The 14,537-nt window shown below is 50.3% G+C and overlaps 6 protein-coding genes across 6 annotated transcripts; 2 read left to right on the forward strand and 4 right to left on the reverse strand.

The window, feature by feature from the left end:
* Positions 1-235: 235 nt before the first annotated feature.
* FPRO_08173 (uncharacterized protein) lies at positions 236-1,399 on the forward strand (the record flags this gene model as incomplete). The annotated part of the gene is made up of 4 exons (XM_031233690.1): positions 236-583; positions 646-746; positions 802-1,157; positions 1,215-1,399. 4 exons carry the CDS (start codon positions 236-238, stop codon positions 1,397-1,399), a joined length of 990 nt encoding a protein of 329 aa, XP_031083502.1.
* A 596-nt stretch (positions 1,400-1,995) lies between these two features.
* FPRO_08172 (putative CPC2 protein) lies at positions 1,996-3,451 on the reverse strand (the record flags this gene model as incomplete). The annotated part of the gene is made up of 5 exons (XM_031233691.1): positions 1,996-2,421; positions 2,619-2,936; positions 3,021-3,147; positions 3,214-3,251; positions 3,410-3,451. The coding sequence occupies 5 exons, from the start codon at positions 3,449-3,451 to the stop codon at positions 1,996-1,998; spliced, it is 951 nt and encodes a 316-aa protein (XP_031083503.1).
* An 826-nt stretch (positions 3,452-4,277) lies between these two features.
* FPRO_08171 (uncharacterized protein) lies at positions 4,278-5,252 on the reverse strand (the record flags this gene model as incomplete). The annotated part of the gene is made up of 2 exons (XM_031233692.1): positions 4,278-4,942; positions 4,997-5,252. 2 exons carry the CDS (start codon positions 5,250-5,252, stop codon positions 4,278-4,280), a joined length of 921 nt encoding a protein of 306 aa, XP_031083504.1.
* Positions 5,253-6,916: 1,664 nt separating this feature from the next.
* On the forward strand, positions 6,917-9,712 carry FPRO_08170 (uncharacterized protein; the record flags this gene model as incomplete). The annotated part of the gene is made up of 1 exon (XM_031233693.1): positions 6,917-9,712. The coding sequence occupies one exon, from the start codon at positions 6,917-6,919 to the stop codon at positions 9,710-9,712; it is 2,796 nt and encodes a 931-aa protein (XP_031083505.1).
* Positions 9,713-10,135: 423 nt separating this feature from the next.
* FPRO_08169 (putative glycine hydroxymethyltransferase) lies at positions 10,136-11,947 on the reverse strand (the record flags this gene model as incomplete). Its single annotated transcript, XM_031233695.1, has 5 exons — positions 10,136-11,283; positions 11,354-11,491; positions 11,552-11,645; positions 11,705-11,761; positions 11,828-11,947. The coding sequence occupies 5 exons, from the start codon at positions 11,945-11,947 to the stop codon at positions 10,136-10,138; spliced, it is 1,557 nt and encodes a 518-aa protein (XP_031083506.1).
* A 1,360-nt stretch (positions 11,948-13,307) lies between these two features.
* Positions 13,308-14,318, reverse strand: FPRO_08168 (putative translation activator GCN1; the record flags this gene model as incomplete). The annotated part of the gene is made up of 4 exons (XM_031233696.1): positions 13,308-13,451; positions 13,527-13,947; positions 14,137-14,255; positions 14,292-14,318. The coding sequence occupies 4 exons, from the start codon at positions 14,316-14,318 to the stop codon at positions 13,308-13,310; spliced, it is 711 nt and encodes a 236-aa protein (XP_031083507.1).
* Between the last annotated feature and the right edge of the window lie 219 nt (positions 14,319-14,537).

Genomic DNA, 14,537 nt, shown 5'->3' on the forward strand with positions numbered 1-14,537 from the left:
AGTACTCATTCGTCCAATGACGCCGCGGACGTCCCCGCCAGCTCGAAACGTCTGCTTAGGTAAGGCGCTTTGCTCGATTGAGAGGCCACCTCAGCTTCAGTGGCATTATAGCTACAGCTTCCGCAAGCAAGGTGGTAGATATAGCTTCAACAGTCTCCCACTTCTTTACTTACGGGCCAATCGGCCCCCGTCTTTCTCCTTCTTTGAACGAACTCCATCTATTTTTCTTGTCAACATGCGTTTTCTACGTTCACTTCTCTCTTTTGCCGTTCTTGCGACGGGCGTGGCAGCCGCCAAAAAGTCCTCCACTGAGCGGTTCGACGAATTCCATGCCAAGCAGAGCTCGACACCGCTCAAGCTGAAGGAATCGACGTATAAAACCCTGACCTCTACACCAAGAGACTACAGTGTTGCTGTGCTCCTCACCGCTGCCGATGCCCGGTTTTCCTGCCAGCTCTGCCGCGAGTTCCAACCTGAATGGGACTTGTTAGGCAAGAGTTGGGCCAAGGGTGACAAGGCCGGCAACTCACGACTGATTTTTGGCACTCTGGACTTTGTTGATGGCAGAGAGATTTTTATGTCGGTATGTACTACGCAAGATCGGAAGCTGTAGTGTCAATTTGGTTGCTGACGCTATGAATGAAGCTTGGCCTTCAAACTGCCCCTGTCCTCCTCTTATTCCAGCCCACTGTCGGTCCCCATGCTGCTCCAAAGCCAGAGCCACTGCGATACGACTTCAGTGCCGGGTGAGTAGTTTTGTCCACGGGCCTTCTGGGCGACTGACTAACAAGCAATATTCAGACCCCCGACTGCCGAGAAGGTTCACTCCTGGCTCGCTCGTCAGCTGCCCGACCGACCTCATCCTGCTGTCAAGCGACCTTTCAACTATGCGGGTTGGGCGATCACCATAACCATCGTCCTTGGAGTTATTACTGCAGGTGTTGTGGCTTGGCCGTATGTGTCTCACATTCTGCAGAGCCGCAACCTCTGGGCAGCCTTGTCCTTGATGACCATTCTCTTGTTTACCAGCGGACACATGTTCAACCATATCCGCAAAGTTCCCTACGTCACTGGTGACGGACGTGGTGGAGTTAACTACATCGCGAGCGGTTTCCAGAACCAACTCGGCTTGGAAACACAAGTGGTGGCAGCAATCTGTATGTCTCATCTACTCTCCTCTTGGCCCTGTTCCTTCTTCTGACTGCCCTTTCTAGACGGTGTCTTGTCGTTTTGCGCGATCTCTCTCGCTATCAAGGTTCCACGAATTGCTGAGGCCAAGTCTCAACAAGTCGCAGTCATTGCGTTTGGCGGCGCCCTGTTCCTTGTCAACAGCTTCCTGCTGAGCGTCTTCCGTGTCAAGAACCCTGGCTATCCATTCTCTCTGCCGCCCTTCATGTAAAATCATAAGGTAGGATGAGAACGCAAACAGCCGCCAGATGTTTCGGGAGAAGAGGACGCTGTGGACCAGCAGTCACAGGATCAGGAACATCATCGTTTTAGTGAGACAACCTATCTTACGACGAGTAGAAGGACAAAAGCATGTTATATGATACTTCCCAAATAGACCTTTGCTTAGAAATGACGGATAAGACGCCAGTATCCTTTACTCCTGATCAATGACGCTCTTGGTTGCGGTTCTGATGTGAATGCATGGAAACCTTCTGGCCAATGTTGCTTCTCGGCTGGAATTCCAAAGGTCAGTCTCACAGTCACAACGTCACATCTCATGCCAAGAACAGACGAAAGATCACTTAAAACCATGAAAATATTTTGAAAACTCGAGTTCTTTATTGGAGAACAAAAGGATGAATCCCGGTAATTTCAGGGGCTGCCTATAACCATCAAATGCGTTATGCCCTCGTCAGATTGTAGTCGCCCCCCTTCCTTTGCATCAATAAAGACCAAACGAGGAAGCCAACCTTTTGACGCCCTACCAATGATCTACCTTCTTCCGCTCGCCTTCGTCACCACGCCTCTTTTTTAGGGTAGAGCAATTTATGCCCTCGACATGACACCCCAGGCACGGATGATGTTGTCAGTGTAGCCAGCGAACAGAGTCTGGCCATCAGCAGACCAAGCCAAGCTGACACACTCAGGCTCTCGGCTCTTCTTGCCGACAGCGGGGAACTCAGGCTTGAGCTCATCAACCTTGCTCTTCTTCTCGAGGTCGAAGATGATGATGCTGCTGGCAGTAGCAGCGCACAGCCAGTATCTGTTGGGGGAGAAGACAAGGGCGTGGATCTCGTCGTTGGCGTTGAGAGAGTAAAGGTGCTTGGACTCGTTAAGATCCCAGAGCATGGTGGTACCGTCCTTGCCACCGGAGGCGCACAGAGAACCGTCGGGGGAGATGGTGACAGTGTTGATGTAGCCGGTGTGGCCGATGTGGTCAGTCTGGAGCTTGCAGGTGGAGAGCTCCCAAACCTGGACATATTGTCAGAATTAATCAAATCAATGCATATGAGCAGATGAATGGAGCAGAGGGCTTTGCAAAAGCTGGGATCAGGGCAATGGTGAATAGTGGTCTCATGGCCTGCGTGAACAGGCTCTGAAGTAGCAAATACTTGGGTTGCAAACATCATGTGGAAGGCGAAGTCACAGGATCTGTCTTGTTTACTGACCTTGACGAGCTTGTCCCAGCCGGCGGAGACAATGACAGGGTTCTGGGGGTTGGGGCTGAAGCGGACGCAAGAAGCCCACTCGGTGTGGCCCTTCTCGGTGATGGTGTACTTGCAGTCACCGAGAGTGTTCCAGAGCTTGATGGTTCGATCGCGAGAACCGGAGACGATCTGGCGGTTGTCGGCAGAGAAGCTGACGGAGAGGACGTCGTTGGTGTGGCCGACGAATCGTCGAGTGGTAGTACCGCTGGCGAGCTCCCAGAGACGCAGAGTCTTGTCCCAAGAGGCAGACAGAGCGTAGGCACCGTCAGAGGAGATGACCTAGTTCCAACAATCAGCCGAGTCCTAAATTACATCTGCCCGCCAAAATGCCATCGTGTGCGGCGGGGCACTGGATGGACGTACACAGTCGGAGACGATGTGAGAGTGGCCGTGGAGGGATCGCTTGGGGTAACCGTACTGGCTCTCATCGCGAGTGAGGTTCCAGATGATCAGGGTCTTGTCTCGGGAGGCAGACAGGAGCATGTTGGGGCTGGAGAAATAATGTTAGTTTAGTGGCCTAGAAGCAAAAGCATGACCGAGGTTGTTCTCGACGTACTTCTCCATGGATGTAGCCAGACTGGTGACCCAGCCATTCTGCAAATAGTCAGCCTTCAGTCCTTCTTCCCTCTTGGGTCATCTCATTCCACGATGCCAACTGCAGACATCTTGATTTGTAGCGGGTCGTAGCCAGCGACAGTCGCGACGCAGCAGCCGGCAGCGACAGGAGCAAGGTTTCATGGGGATCGACGTACGTGGCCCTCGAGAGTGCCCTTCAGGATCAATTGTTCGGCCATGTTTGCGGTGACGAGGCGATGCAGAGGATCAAGGTGCTTGAGGAAGAAAGAGAAATCAAAGGCTGCTCTGCAAAACCTAGGCCGAGTCGGAAGGGAAGGCGGGTTGCGAATCGTACCTGCCCTTTTTTTTGTGTGGGTTAAAAATTACAGAAAGTTAGGGCCTTGAGCTCCGCTTCGACATTAGCGGGGTGCGAGAGGCACACGAGGTACGTACCAGCTTGCTCAGGCAAGTCAGGTTTCTGAATTTTCCACCTCAGTTCTGAGCAGTGTGGCGTTATCCAGGTGTGGCGTAGGTGTGGCTGCCATATACATGGCATGTGGTTGTTCTCCATTCGTGTAAGTCATCGTCATGAGAGATGAGTTACTAGTATCCATTAGGAGATGCATTTCTGACGATGCTTGACGATGTGGTTCTCGGCGAGGCAACCGAAGGTGAAACAGCCTCCAAGGTGCCAGCCATCTCGCCAAAACGCCCCCTCTCCTCAGTTCATCTGTTGGGACTCGAATTAGTCGGCAGTTCAAGCCAGAGAGTTTGAGGATCAACATACGCAGACGACGCAGTAACAATGTGGCTTCAAACGCCGTCACGTTGTTGCTATCACTCTAAACATGTTTAGAATTTGCACAGAAAGGCTGAGATGCAAGCTCGGAGCACAGTGTTGGCCTCGATTCGTTCTCGTTCGGTGTTGTTCTATATCAGCATTCGCTCCATTGCCTTTCTAACCTAAAATAATGCAGTAAGCCTAGTAACGCCTTATGCTCTCCTAGCCAGAGTATTATATACGGGGTATCATGTAAACCATCTTTGTCTGGACTTATTTGGTGTTCATGCCGACTTTTTTGCCAAGGCAGCTGAACGTTTACCAGCCTTGGGAACCTCCTTACGCGAGAACAACGCCTCGCCGTTGACGATCATGCTATGGTCGGCGATCTCCATCTGATCGGTATTCTCCCCTCTACCCTCAGTTGCCATAAATCTCTTCATCGTGGATTCCCATAGACGAAACCGTTCTTTGCCATGTGGATCACGCTCAACTAAATTCTTGACCTCTTTCTGCTTGCGCATTTTGGATGCACGGACTAGTCGCCTAAGAGCATCCTCACCCTGCTGGGCCGTCCTTGCGGCTTCCTCTCGTATTTTCTTCGAGTCTCGAATACTAGTATCCTCCTGAGGAGTGAACTTGTATGTGTGTTTGCTGGGAAAGTCGGGGAAAGAAGAAGGAACATAATCTTTCTCGTCCTTGTCTGGCTGTCCACTGAGCTCTTCCCCCAGAAGTGGTAGGGTCGTGTATGCATCGAGGTCCTCGGGTAGTATATCGACATAACCGGGAAACAGTTGTGTTTTTGAGACAGGAGGCTTCAGGTGCGGTTTCAGCGATGAGACGCTAACATTGTGCCGTCGTAGCGCATGCTCGAAGTCGGTCGGGATAGGATGCTCGCGACGGGCAGCCAGTGCGAGGGTTTTGGCAGCTTCAATCATGCCCTCCAGATCTGAAGTGTATTAGTTATAGAACGCCCATCAGGGAGCTGCAGTCAGCAACTCACACGTCTCTACCATCCCTGTGAAGCTCTCTATTGCCTCGAGGCTTGCTCCTAGAAACCCATCGTGATTGAGAACCATTGCGATCGAACGCTGAAGTCCCGTTCTAGCTTGATAATGCGGATTCGGTACTGAGGATTCAATCGAGCGAGACTCTTCATCCTCGATCTGCATCGTGACGCTTTCCAAGTCTTCGAAGCGAGGGCGTTTCGGGTTAGGCTGTTGCTCCTCGGCAGGCGATAGACTTCGTTTGGGCGTCATTGCAACAAGGTTGTCAAATACAAGATGGCGACGCGTGTTGGTGCAAGAGTGGAAAAAGTCTTATAAATTTCCCATGGAAAGGCTGTATATTGTGACGCCTTGTTATATCGAGATCTTCTTGAGGTGTAGGCAATGAGAGGCTACCTAGGTATGCAGAGATCACTTGAGTCGTTAGTGACGAGGCTGAATGCACCTTTGTGATATTTGCAGGAGCTGGAGCAGTTCGGTGCCGGAAGCTTTCGTCAGTAGCGCGCTCGGAGAAGCTTCGGCTCATATTGGATGCATGTTTCTCCAGGTCCTCATGGGAACCACCACCTACAACAAAGGATGGCGAGCTCTCTCACCATTGTTCAGGTATGCCGTTATTATCATTTATGGCATTTGAAAACCCACTGGCTTGCGGAAATCTAGCACTAGGGACATGTCTTGCGGCAAAGTTCAACATATGGTGCATCGCGATAGCCCAACCTTTATGGATATTCCAGCGAGTTCCCGCTAACAATCTATGCACTTCGAATTGTTGACACCCACTGTCGATAGAATGTTAATTAGTGAAGACAAGTACTCCGTACGTCACGAATGAATATCCTAAATTCTCAATCAACCAGGAAAGGTATTGCCGTGGAGAACCCAGGATCTCTTGTGCCGTGTGTGTGTGTGAAATTAATGGCTGTATTAATGGGGTTCTAGACCAAAAGATCGCCGCCCGTCGTTGAAGTGTCGCTGTGATTCCCAAACTCGCAAATACAACCCAACGCATTGTGACCCATGCTAGCCATGCTTTGCCATGCTGTCTTACAGCTTCTCACATGCAAGTCGATAAGATTGTATACATGCCAATCGGCTAAGCAAGAAAGATGTGGCAGTGGATTGCTAACGATTTTGACCGACACTTTGAAACAAGCCTTTTAGAGAAGAAATGAGCCCTGCATTTCGAGGTTTGATGCTGTTGTTTGACCCAGATTGCAGGGTTCCGTCAAAGTGATAAATCAACCACCCACAGACACCAGTCTTGGTCATTAATTACCTACATCTGCAGGCTCTCACTCTATTACTCCGTACTCGCTCAGCTAATACGCTTCAACGTCAAAGCGTATCACGACAATCTTAATTTTCGTCATTTCCGCAGATACTCAAGTACGGCGTACATTGAGGACCCTGGGACCCTTTCAGCAAAGAAATAATAAGCTTACCTATACGGCACTTCTTTAGTCGGTTCGAGGCCCTTCGATCTTTTATCCTCACCACCCACCTCCTAACAACGCGCACCTTTTGAAAACAAATGATACCTGAAACAAATGTACGAGTCAGAAACGATACAAGCGCAGACTGAGTTGCCGATTCTCTTGTAGATATATCTATCGACCTTAGTACCTTATAATCACCAAGTAACACAAAGAACACACGAATCCTAAAAGGTACCTATTCAGATGCCCCTTACCCTGCACAATTATTCAATTCCCTTGCCGCATCACAAAGAGTTTGACTTCAGTAAGGCCCTAAAGCCCGCCATACCAAAGCTATCAATCCCACCCTGCCCGTCCATGGACATATCTTGCCTCAAATACCGAAGGCTGGACTTTTGGTGGTATCATTGACCCACGTGTTAACTCGTTTCGCCAGCGACACAGTCAGTTCCCTTTTGTATTACTACCACCTTCAACATGTTTCCTTTCGACCAAGCCTCCCTCCCTCAAATAACAACCCGCAAAGCCCTTATTGGTGTGGATTTTCAGCATGACTTCATATCCAAGGATGGAGCTTTACCTGTCCACGAGCCGGAGGACTTTGTGGACCAGACCATCAAGCTGGCCCAGGCATTTCGAGGAGTCGGTGACGTTGTGTGGGTTCAGTCACAATTTAGTGAGACCCGACCTGTGCTTCAAGAACAAATCCTTGTAAGCGACATCGCGCCCAAAACACCACGAGCTTCTAAGAGAGGCCGACCAAACATCCCGGTTCAACCAATCGACGCCGATGGCCCGCCAGATGAAGAGGCATTCCTGAGCCACGAGGTTGCTACATGTGTCAAGGCGGACACGCCTGGCTGCCGGATAGCTTCAGCCATAGAAGACTCGTTGCCTAAAACAGACACAAGGTTGACCAAATCTCACTATTCAGCCTTCCAGTCAACCCACCTGTTGCGCATACTGCGTGCTAAGATGGTCATGGAGCTCTTCATTTGTGGATCACTCACCAACATTGGTGTATATGCCACAGCTCTTGATGCCGCAGGCCATGGAATGGCAATCACCATCGTCGACGACTGTTGTGGTTACCGATCAGAGTCTAGAAAGACTTCGGCAATAGCCTCTCTGATAGAACTGACTGGATGCGAAATTGCTTCGTATGACGAGGTCATGGAGGCGATACAACCCAAGCCCAAACCTAACCCCCCCAAGTCAAGAAAGCCCCCATCTTCGTCCAAGGTCCAGGAACAATCCCAGACTGCAAAGTCAGATCTTTCAAAAGGCGAAGGCCGCGAGAAGAGTACTACCCCGGATTTTGTCAAGGACATGACAAGTCTTCGGCTGGCTTCAAATCCCCCAAGCCCCGCATCAACACCGACTCAGCCCCAGCCAAAGGCGTTGTCGACAAGTGCAGCTGAACACCATGAGTCAGAGGTCAGCCCGGAATCGAAGGCTACAGAATCAAATGGTGTTAATCAGATCAAATCTACTGGGGCACCCAATGGCATACATGAGTCGAACAAGGCCAAGGATTCCCCTATTAAAGCCGGACCAGATTCAGGATTATTGGATCATACTTCTAAAGACCACGAAGAAAGCACAAATATAGATTCCCAGCACAATACCACGCAAAGTCCAGACCAAGCCATAGAGCCATCGCCTCCAGCCCAGACAAGCCAGAAAGAAGAACAGACCATCGCATCACCTCCAGCTCAACCGACCAGCAAGCACGAAGCACAGACAATGAAAGCACAACCAGACAAGACACAGGAAATACCCGAGATGAACAAACCAGCGGCTAAACATGATGCCAACCTTCAACAGGAAGGCCTGTGCGAAGGAGATACCGACATCATTGAGGATGTTCTTCCTGAGCCGTTACTTGAGGGCATCTTCGATAAGTTGCGCGAGGAGGTTCAGTGGCAGCGCATGTCTCACCAGGGTGGGCAAGTTCCACGACTTGTTGCTGTTCAGGGCGAGATCGGACCAGACGGGAGCATCCCAGTCTACCGTCATCCATCTGACGAATCTCCTCCACTGCTGTCATTCTCTCCTACGGTACTGGCTATAAAAAACGAGACCGAGAAACGGCTGGGTCATTCTCTGAACCATGTGCTGATCCAGTACTACCGAGATGGAAATGACTACATCTCCGAGCACAGCGACAAGACCCTGGATATCGTCAAAGGTTCTTATATCGCCAATGTGAGCCTCGGTGCTGAACGAATTATGACTTTCAGAACAAAGAGAAGGGATAAGGACTCTTCACAGGAGGATGTCGCCTCTCCAACAACCTCGAAAAGAGTGATACAACGTGCTAGGCTCCCACACAATTCTCTATGCCGACTAGGCTTGAAGAGTAACATGAAGTGGCTACATGCCATCCGTCAGGACAAGCGTCCAAAGAAGGAAAAATCTACGGCTGAACTTGCATACGAAGGAGGGCGAATCTCTCTAACCTTCAGGCAGATAGGGACGTTTCTGAATGGCGAAGAGACTCTTATATGGGGCCAAGGTGCCAAGGCTAAGTCCCCTGAGGATGCTCACGCAGTCATTAACGGACAGTCTACCGAGGCAGTTGCGCTGCTGAAGGCTTTTGGGACAGAGAATCACTCAAGCGAATTCGATTGGGACGCACATTATGGGAAAGGGTTCGATGTGCTGCATATAAGCAACGCACCTCGCCTTTTTACATGCAGTGACCCAACTATCAATATGCGCATTGCTCTGATGCTGGCGGAGTTTGGCGTGAACTACGCAAAGGGAAGCATTACGACTGGATCTGCTGCAACAGACTCTGAGAATCTGTCAGTCAAATTCGTGGACAAGGACAAATCCACTGTTCAAGGTGATATGGCTGTCATGTCGTACATTGATGCCCGCTATGGGCTTGGGAGACCTGGCAGCACCCCACAAGCACCAAAGGAGTTGGCCATTCGGCTCACTCGTTTCCAGCGAGCCCTGGCTTTTTTGGATATCTGGAAAACCCTTCCGAAGGAAACTCAGAGCGGCAAACGAGACACGAAGTCTCTTAAACAGGAGCTTGAAGTTTGGGACGGGTTCCTCGCTGAGGATAATGCGCCTTACATCGCTGGCGTGGAACTGGCTCTGCCCGACTTCGCCTTCTGGCCAGTTTTGCACGACATGGTGGAAGAAACAGGATTAGAGACTCTCCGGGATCAGAAAAGACTAAGCGAATACTATCAGAAGGTTGGCGAGAGGTCCAGCTTCAAGAAGGTGCTTGGCAAGCATCCGCCGCAGCAGTCGTAGGAGATTACCCCTGCTCGACGATTGTATTTTAGACAAGTAGCAAACTCGCGATCCGAATAATTAGGTAGTGCCTGGGTAGTATCTTGTCCTTTGCGAAGGACCAAGGGATTGTTGATGCAAATCTGTATGAAATTATACGTATTGTTCGTTGCAATAACAAGAGTTTCTTATGTAAATGACCAGTGCAGCGTAGCACAACAGTGGTGACCAATGAACAAGTCAAACACACGGACAATACCTTTATCACGGCAATAGAAGACATAGAGGAACTGCGGGAGACTTTCAGGTGTCGCAAAAAGACAAGGAGAGAAGGGAGGGAGAAAATTATACAATGTTTGGTATCTATTGTTTCAAAACCGTGAGGAGGATAATATACCCGACGAACCGACCCCTCGATTGTTAAATTCAAGCATCCGCGGGAGATTATTCCGAGGTGCTCCATGGAAGAGGATATGTGCCAACCCAATCCTCAACCTCACTTCGTAGTTGGACAATTTCGGATTCTGTCTCACCATCACCGAGGTGATCTAGGAAAACCTTTATCTTGCCAGGGCTCTTCTCACCTTTCTCCTCTGCTGCTTTTCTAGCAGCTTTGTCAATACGAGAAGTGATGGTGACGGCACGATCCACAACGTCAGCAACACGAACGAAATCATCCTCGTTAAAGCCACGGGTAGTCATGGCAGGAGTACCCATGCGAAGGCCACCAGGAACCAAAGCAGAACGATCCCCTGGGACTGTGTTTTTGTTGGCTGCCACACCTACCAACTCCAAGACACGCTCAACTCGGCCACCGTCAATGCCCTGGGGTTTGAGATCAGCCAGGACTAGGTGGTTATCTGTACCTCCACTGACAAGCTTGTATCCCAAGCCACCTTTGCCCTTGGGCTCGCTCAGCCGCTTTGCGAAAGCCTTGGCGTTTTTCAGAACCTGAGACTGATATGCTTGGAACTCTGGAGTCTGGGCTTGTTTGAGAGCTACAGCAAGAGCGGTGATGGTGTGGTTATGCGGACCGCCTTGGTGACCGGGAAACACAGAGCTGTTGATAGCACCTTCGAGATCATAGAGAATATCTTCCTTCGTCTTGGCATTTTGCCTCCGCACTCCTTTCCTATAAAAGATCAGAGCACCTCGGGGACCCCTTAGACTCTTGTGGCTCGTTGTGGTTACGATGTCGGCGTAGGCGAAGGGACCAGGAATGACCTTTGCTGCAACAAGGCCAGAAATGTGGGCGATATCGGCCAGTAGGTAGGCGTTGATCTTGTCGCAGATCTCCCGCATGCGCTGATAGTCGATTAGTCGGCTATAAGCACTCGCACCAGCGACAATAATCTTTGGCCTATATATGCATGCCATCTCCTCCAACTTGTTGTAGTCGATATATCCTGTAGTCTCGTCCAGTCGGTACGGTAAAGTTTCGAAGTACTTTGATATCGCTGAAACCTTCTTTGTGGGCGTTTGGTAACCATGAGATAGATGGCCGCCATGTGGTAGATCGAGACCCATTAACCGATCATGGGTGTTGAGCAAGGCAGAGTAGACATAGAGGTTCGCTGGAGCGCCAGAGAGAGCTGAGAGGTCGTAGTCAGTATCACATGCGCCCGTGTAAGTCACTTGAGAGAAAAGCTCCTAGCAACCAACCTTGAACATTGACACCCCATAACTTTGGGTCGAGTCCGAACGATTCAAGGGCACGCTGTTGACAAAGCCTTTCGGCCTGGTCGATAAATTCATTCCCGCCATAGTAACGGGCCCCTGGGTATCCTTCAGAGTATTTATCTACAGCCAACGTTAGTCTCAAGGTCTGCCGTCGTTCGATTCTTGGCTACTAAAGCTCACTCTGCATCACGCTACCGAGAGCATCGAGCACAGCCTGGGAGGTAAAGTTCTCAGAGGGGATCAGATTGATGAAATGCTTCTGGCGGTCTTTCTCCTGCCCAAGCCGTCAGCACAGGGGAAGCAGATAGAATGTGTAGCATCAGTGCGACCAACCTTCTCAATGATGTCGAAGACAGCGGGGTCAGCTTTGCTCAGATGGGCTGAGAGGGCCTAGGGTGAGGAACGGGAGCATTAGATGCTAAACTTTTTGAAACAACCCAATTGAAGAAGACGCACCTGCTGCTGGTCCTCCAGAGCTATGGAAGATGCGGCTCGAGTACATGTCGTGAATACAGCAGCTGGCCTTGCGATGTTACGCAGGACACGCGAGGTGCCTCTCACACCAGCTAGAGACATAGCGTGCTTGGCAGTCGATGGCAAGACACCGAGATCGAATGATGCGAACGCTTATGGGAGAGACAAATTGAGGGTTCTATTTGCGGCAAAGCAAAAGAGCTTCAAGAGGTGCTTGCTGTAGTCCAACGGCGCGTTCACTCAGGACGTCATCGACTGATACGATGGGACTTAATTAGTGCCGACGACTGTAGGCGGAGGCGGAGGGTGGAGGGTGGAGGGTGGAGGTGGAGGAAGTTCGGACAGGGCCGCGACTCGAATGATGAGTGACTGTCTCATGGATGGATCCATAGCAGCAGCAGCAAGACTCAGGACGCACACCAACCATGGTGCTCCAAATACGATACTCTCGCACAAAGTACCAGCTGTAATGCTTAGGTAGTTGAGATCTGTAACTCTTGAATTTAGCACTCGTCTTCCAGAGCGAATGGAACATCTGTTGGTAGCTTCATTGGATTAAAAAAAAACACTAAAAAAAAAAAAAAACTCACGCCGGATGACCAAATACATTGAGCGCACTCTGCGACATGCATTTCTGGCCTTACATGCTGCAGCCACATGACTACCTCGTGGCTACAATCAAAGTAGGTACAAAACAACTCGACCATAATACTCACTATGTAGTATAGCTGTTTGCTTGGTTTTCCTCCGTCACTTCTTATCTCCTAAGATGAGGTTGGGTGTGATGGCATGGTTTAGACAACACATAGGTCCGGTCCGTCTGGAGCTGGTGCAACCTCACCACCCATTGCCTTGGGTAGCTTTTTTTTATTTATATTCAAGAAGAAGCGGCCCAACTAGGCCTTTTCTTGCTTGATTTCCACGATATCATCTGGCTGCCTTTGATATCGTCAGCTCGTTGGCACTTTTAGGCTAGACACCTCCACTTGGGTGATATGAGCTTGTCCAGCCAAGCGGAAGCGCTGCCTCAGGTCTGGTTGAATTCCTGATTGTTCAGATAGGGAGTAGTTAGTGCAGGCAACGTTCCAATCATGCAGAGGGTCGGGACTTTTGATTGTGGCTCAGTTTTCGACAATTCACACTCGCTAATCGAGTTACCGACATAGATGAGACGTCACGAACAATGCTCTCATGATAAGCCAGACCGCGCACATTATTTTTTAAAACGCTGGTGGTACTTAAGTCGTGATGAGCGGAACAAGTGCTCACGAGAAGGTCGTAAATGGTGAAACATCCAAGCATCCGAGCATCATCGATTCCATTTTTTTCAATGCTACATGCCTGAACCCCCGCCGGTACAAGTGTAGAAACCAGAAGGGCATAAAAAGAGACCCAACCCGTAGACTCCGAATGCAGCCTCCTCTCAAGACCGAAATGTTGTCATTGTCCACTAGGTTTAATCTTACTCCTCGGCAAGGAGAGCATTTCGCTTCGCCACCGCACGCTCCTGCTTGCGCTCGCGGGCAGCCTTGTTCTTCGCACGCTTGGCATCCATCTCCTCCTGAAGGGCAGTCTCACGGGCCTTCTCAGCCTTGGCACGGTGAATCTAGATCAAAAACTCCATGTCAGCGAATGTCCCGAGCGTGGCCCCCGAGAAAGGGGCATCATTAATAAAACGTACGTGCTCGACGAGGGCACGCTTGTGCTTGAAAGCGTTACCCTTGCTGCTATGGTACAGCTCGTGGTAGAGGTGCTTATCGATCTTGCCACTGGCACGGTACTTGACCAAGAGACGGCGGAGGACTCGGAGGCGGCGCATCCAGAGGACCTGGCTAGGCATACGGGCATCGGCGGTACCCTTACGCTTACCATAGCCACGGTGTCGGCCCTCTCGTCGGGCGAGGTTCAGCTCGCGAGCGCGCGATCGTGAGTGCTGGGTGACGGGCTTTCGAATGATGAGGCCATCGGAGATAAGCTTTCGGATGGTCTGGCGAGAGTTGGCGTTGGAGATCTCGCTCTGCTCGTTGGGGTCGAGCCAGATCTTGCGCTTGCCACAGCCGATGACCGCTGAGGCCAGGCGCTTCTGAGTTCGCAGATTGACCCTGTAGTTGAGGAAGAAATCATTAGTTAGCCACCAGTACCCTCTGATAATGTTGTCATGTCCCAAATTTTCCAATCCACCGAATCCGTGGCGACACCATCAAAAGGCATTGCAACCAGTTCATATACTTGTTTCCAAAGCTCTTCTTGCATCGCCTCCTCGCTTGTACTGATCGTTCGGATGGACTTACATCTTGATTGTCGTTGGGTGGTGATGGCCGGTCCTCGATGGATGTTGGGTGATGAAGACTGGTGAGAGGGGTTGCGAGGCCAGAATTTCTCTGCTTGCAACTCCTTCTGTGGGTTCACGCTAATCCCAGAACGTCAAGCGAGGGCTGCACGTGACCCTCAGGGTCGAAATTGGCAGGAGCATGTTAGTGCATTAAATTAGAACTACCTATGCATTTTAAAGGTGAATAAATTATCAATGAATCATGATTTTGAAATTTGATTTCGGGGTCTTATCGAGATAACCATTTTTCATTTCGATCTAATTGAGAAGGATGCGAAGATGATATACAATTCGCACTGTTGTGGACAGCAGGAGTGTGTGTTAAAAGAGCTATACCAAATGGAAGTTTAGAATTGCAAT

This window comes from Fusarium proliferatum (genome assembly GCF_900067095.1).
Source record: "Fusarium proliferatum ET1 genome assembly, contig: FPRO_scaffold007, whole genome shotgun sequence".
NCBI lineage: Eukaryota > Fungi > Ascomycota > Sordariomycetes > Hypocreales > Nectriaceae > Fusarium > Fusarium proliferatum.